This window comes from Palaemon carinicauda, chromosome 6, assembly GCF_036898095.1.
Source record: "Palaemon carinicauda isolate YSFRI2023 chromosome 6, ASM3689809v2, whole genome shotgun sequence".
NCBI classification, from domain to species: domain Eukaryota; kingdom Metazoa; phylum Arthropoda; class Malacostraca; order Decapoda; family Palaemonidae; genus Palaemon; species Palaemon carinicauda.
Window position 1 is genome coordinate 166433109 of NC_090730.1, and position 2500 is coordinate 166435608.

Here is a 2500-nt window from a genome sequence, read left to right on the forward strand (position 1 = left end):
TCTATTGGATATTGTCTCATTGTCATACCATGACTCATGTCCATAGAGTAACACCGATCTCACTAAACTGATATTTAGCCTGATTTTTATATGTAATTTCAGGCGATTTGATTTCCAAATTTTACCTAACCTAGCCATTATCTTTCATTAAACTCAAATTCTAAAGACTGTTTTTGTGATCATTGTTCCTAAATATTTAAATGATTCCACCTTATTAATTCTTTCTCCTCCCAATGATATTTCATCTTCCATTGCATACTCCGTTCTCATCATCTCTGTCTTTCTTCTATTTATCTTGAGCCCAACCTCATATGATATTTCATGCATTCTGGTATATCTAATAATAAGAAAAGAGACACTTTCCCAGTAATTGCTTATGCGTGCACTAACAATAGCATTTATAATTGGTAATGATACGTGGACTAGATAACATTGATAATTGTTAATTAACTAATTTGATACCTTATTAATGGTTAATTTCATAACGGTTAACACTGGTAATCACCTCGTATGTATAGTAATTAATTGGCTATGATGCCTTTTCATTCATCTCCAGTCATTACGTTTACCATTGTTTGTGCTCCATTATGAGAGAGAGAGAGAGAGAGAGAGAGAGAGAAGTAGAATGATATATATACACATATATATATACACACACACACACATATATATATATATATATATATTTATATATATATATTTATATATATGTATATATATATATATATATATATAGAGAGAGAGAGAGAGAGAGAGAGAGAGAGGTTGATTAATTGATTGACTAATTGATTAAAAATTTTCTGGCAGAGAGAGAGAGAGAGAGAGAGAGAGAGAGAGAGGTTGATTAATTTTTTGACTGATTTAAAATTTTTTGGCAGAGAGAGAGAGAGAGAGAGAGAGAGAGAGAGAGAGAGAGGAAAAAACTGATTAACTTTCCCCTTCCTTTCCCTTCTGCAGGTTGTCACGTACCTCCTGACCTTCGGCGTCGTGCTGGTCTCGGGGGTCATCACAAAGGCCTTGGTCCTACTCATGACGTCACAGCTCAAAAGTTCTAAAGAAGTCGACGTCTGTTCCAACAGATACTCCAGTCTATGTAAGTACTCGAAAATAAAGATTTAATAGCTGGGATAGTTATTATAGTCAATTCTTTTTAGTGAGGCAGATTTACACAGACTCGCAGGGGTGCCCTTTTAGCTCGGAAAAGTTTCCTACCAGCTGATTGGTTGGATGAGATAATTCTAACCAATCGGATAGCAGGAAAGTTTTCCGAGCTAAAAAGGCACCGTTGCGAGTCGGTGCAAATTCGCCTCATTAAAGAAAATTGGGTATAGATTTACACAGACTCGCAGGGGTGCCCTTTTAGCTTGGAAAAGTTTCCTACTAGCTGATTGGTTGGACGTGATGATTCCAACCAATCAGATAGCAGGAAACTTTTCCGAGCTAAAAGGACACCGCTGCGAGTCGGTGCAAATGCGCCTCATTAGAAAAAATTTAGTATAGTGCATGTAATAACCTATAGTATGGGAAGGTGTTTTCATTTTCTTTAATATTCTAATCAACATGTGAATATTTATTTCCTCTGACTAGTTTTTATAGTGTATTTAGGTTCCTGTGCTTCACGTATATCTATTAGATTTTGTCTAATTAGTACTTCATTCCTTTAACGTTTCCTGACTCATGACAAAGAAAAGTCGTGGCGGTAGAAAAGTCTTGGTGGGAAAAAAATCGTTGCGGGAGAGAAAAATTTTGGCGGCAAAACTATCGTGAGTAGCAGAAAAATCATTGCGGCAAAAAAATAAAAATTGTTGTGGCAGAAAAATCGTTGCGGCAAAAAAAAAAAATGTTGTGGCAGAAAAATCGTTGGGGAAAAAAAAAAAAAAAAGAAAAAAATGTTGTGGCAGTAAAATCGTGGTGGCAAAAATATCGTGTTGTCAGGAAATTCGTGGCGGCAAAAATATTGTGTTGTCAGAAAAATGGTGGTGGCAAAAATATCGTGTTGTCATAAAAATCGTGGTGGCAAAAATATCGTGTTGTCAGAAAAATCGTGGCGGCAGAAAAATCGTGGCGGCAAAAAAAATCGACGCGGCAGAATATCGTCGCGGCAGAATAATCGTTGCAATAAAAGAAAAGAAAAATCATGGCGGAAATTGTGGGCGGCAGAAAAATCGTCGCAGCTTCTGTAAATGACCCGGACACTCACGCAGAGAGAGATGAGAAACACATATGTATTTGCCTGAGGTACAGAGAGCGTAATTAGTAGTACACTCTCAGGCAATTACGTCTCTACCTTTTCTTTGGCGTCCCCGATGCGTCACGTCACGATGTCAAGGGCGCGTCGCTGTGAGGAAGTCTGACGCAGAGAGAGAGAGAGAGAGAGAGAGAGAGAGGATATAAAAACCGCTATTAACTTTGCAATGAGAAGCGATCCCAGGAACAACCTTCACTTTCAAAAACTAGGAAAAAACTGTCTAATGAGGAAATACCATTCATTAGTAATTGA

At 37.4% G+C, this 2500-nt stretch overlaps 1 protein-coding gene across 8 annotated transcripts in view; it reads left to right on the forward strand.

Annotated features, from left to right (window-relative positions):
* The window catches only part of LOC137642796 (chitin synthase chs-2-like), a 124519-nt gene that overhangs the window by 66724 nt on the left and 55295 nt on the right, over positions 1–2500 (forward strand). For all 8 annotated transcript variants that reach the window (XM_068375658.1, XM_068375659.1, XM_068375653.1 and 5 more), the window contains exon 4: positions 958–1093. In XM_068375658.1, the coding sequence (XP_068231759.1) occupies positions 958–1093 (136 nt within the window). The remainder of the gene's footprint in view (positions 1–957; positions 1094–2500) is intronic.